The 2,500-nt window shown below is 40.7% G+C and overlaps 2 protein-coding genes across 2 annotated transcripts in view; both read right to left on the bottom strand.

Annotated features, from left to right (window-relative positions):
* Positions 1-632: 632 nt before the first annotated feature.
* On the bottom strand, positions 633-2,013 carry LOC310729687 (uncharacterized protein). Its single transcript, XM_083548162.1, has one exon. The coding sequence runs from the start codon at positions 1,701-1,703 to the stop codon at positions 993-995; it is 711 nt and encodes a 236-aa protein (XP_083404288.1). The 5' UTR covers positions 1,704-2,013; the 3' UTR covers positions 633-992.
* A 392-nt stretch (positions 2,014-2,405) lies between these two features.
* Positions 2,406-2,500, bottom strand: part of yipf1 (Yip1 domain family, member 1) — a 9,734-nt gene continuing 9,639 nt past the window's right edge. The window contains exon 10 of the mRNA XM_083548119.1: positions 2,406-2,500. This exon is cut by the window's right edge and continues 289 nt beyond it. The gene's annotated coding sequence lies outside the window, so the exon portion shown is untranslated.

Here is a 2,500-nt window from a genome sequence, read left to right as displayed (position 1 = left end):
CCGCCTGTTAAAAAACACTCACTAAAACACCGCCCGCTCAAAAACACTCACTAAAACACCGCCTGCTCAAAAACACTCACTAAAACACCGCCCGCTCAAAAACACTCACTAAAACACCGCCCGCTTATAAACACTCACTAAAACACCGCCCGCTCATAAACACTCACTGAAACACCGCCTGTTAAAAAACACTCACTAAAACACCGCCTGCTCAAAAACACTCACTAAAACACCGCCCGCTCATAAACACCAACTAAAACACCGCCTGCTCATAAACATTCACTAAAACACCAACCGGCGTCTTTTCCCTACAGACGTGATAAAGGACATGCTTTATATTATTTTTTCTGTTTCTGTCATTTCCTCGTGATCACGACTTTTCACATGGATTCCACATTAGAACATGTTCTGGATGCAGCATCAGAGATACAAGTCGAGATCACGAGAAAATAAAGTTGTGAGAAATGAAGTCACGAGAAAACAAAACAAAAAGAAAAGATTATATTGCGAGGTCTTTTTGGACTTCAGTACTGAATCAATACATTTAACACATAAATAAGTGGATAAACGAATGAGTTGATTTTCATTTATTTTTTAGTTTAACAAACAAAATTCCACGTTCATGTCACACATCATTTTACAGATCATTTCTAACTAAAATATAACAAACTGACAGAAACCTGAAATGTCTTTTATGCTCATAAACAAATTCACACGTCTGAGTAAAAACGTCTGCGTAGGAGGAAAACAGATAAACAGGAAGTCCCCGAGTTACGATGCTGAGTCGACAAAATTGTAATAATATTTGTATGTTTGCGCGGCAGTAAAATGTAGCGGTGTATATTTAGGGTATGATGCGTTGGGACGGTGCCTGGATGTGAGACGAGATTTTTGGTGTTTCAAAGTCCAACTTATAGAAATGCGTAACACAGGAATGGGACCTGTTACAGTAAATGGACAAAAAAAAGTCATCGTTCATTTCCAGTTGAATATCAGTGATGCCTCGTTGTCTTATTTTGCATGAGTGCTGTTGGGTAACGTGATGTTTCTCTGTCCAGGTTCCTGCTCTTCTCCGGTTCCCATCTCAGTCTGGTTTCAAAGACATTGGCAGGAAGGATTTGTGTGGAGCTAATGGACATGTCGGTCTGGATGGCTTTCTGGATGAGGGGTTTGTGTGCGGTTCTCTGATTGATGGCGGGCAGGAGGATCGGCTCACGCTGAGTTTTTTTATCCTCCCATAACTTCAGCAGGCGGCGCTGGTTGTTGGTCATGTCCTTGAGGTTAAGCTGAAGTGACTGGACTTTTTCCTCCAGCAGAGTTTTGGAGGTGATCACGTTGGCCAGCTCGGACGACAGCTCATCGATGGTCAGGTTCAACTTTCCAGCTTTTTCCGCCAGCGCACTGCACTCTCGCTCTTTCTCCTGCAGTTCGTTGATGACGTCCCTCGTAGTTTTGCCGTGAAAGTTCGGGCTCGACTCCAAGCCGATCTCCGTCCTCAGCGCTTTCACCTGCTTCCTGAGCTCTTTGTTGTCCGACGTCAGGGTTTTGAGTTTCTGTTTGATGGTCTCGGTCGACTTTGTCCTCGATTCGTATTGTCTCAGTTTCTCCTTGAGGGCATTCTCGCGTTGAAGGGCCTCGTCTCGCTCCGAGCGGTATTGCTCCACCAGTTTCTGCGAGTCGTGTACAGTTACTTTTCTAGACATTATCGTAACAGGTATCGATCAAACCATCATTAAACGTTTTAGTTAATCTGAAGAATCTGAAGACGTGACGGAGACGAGGTGTTTCACGCATCCTCTGTGTTGCGGCGTGAGCTGAAGCTCGGTGGTTTGAGAAGCAGCTCAAGTGTAACTTTAGGCCCAGGTTAGAATAACCATTAATCAGGACACGCCTCCAGCACACGGTTTCCAGTGACACCATTTTTCTGCTTTGTGGTAATTAGAAAACTTTTTGGTGCTTCAGTAACTTCATTACTGATGTTCGCATGTTCCTGAAGAGCAGCAGGGAAAGTGATGAGCCATGATAACATCATTTATATCCCTCAGCTGATTTTACTGTCTCTAAGTCTTTCCTGGGATCCAGATTAATGTATTATTATTATTTCATTAAATTCACATTCTTTCAATAAAAAAACAAACAAACAGTAAATTAAACTCTAAACTCAGATGAAACCCTGCAGCTGAACTTAATCCTGAGCCTCATTACTTATAGTCTTTCATTAACTTTAAAATCATTACATTTGTAATAATTATATTATAAGCACAATAAATCTTTCTTCTGACAAACTTCTCAAATAACCTTAACATACACATCAACTATGGAAGAAAAACTAAATCTCTGACCTTGTTGTGACCTTGACCTTGTTTCAAAATTTTATGAGCATAAAATAAAGAAAAGAAATTCACTTTGTAGCTCATGTTTTTTTTTATTTTATAACATTATCATTCTATACTAACATATTAATATTCTTATTACAAAGAACATGAAAAAAATGTTTGCG

This window comes from Silurus aristotelis, assembly GCF_946808225.1.
Source record: "Silurus aristotelis genome assembly, chromosome: 8".
Lineage (NCBI taxonomy): Eukaryota > Metazoa > Chordata > Actinopteri > Siluriformes > Siluridae > Silurus > Silurus aristotelis.
Note: the sequence above shows the minus strand (reverse complement) of the source record. Positions and strands in the feature narration are given on the sequence as shown.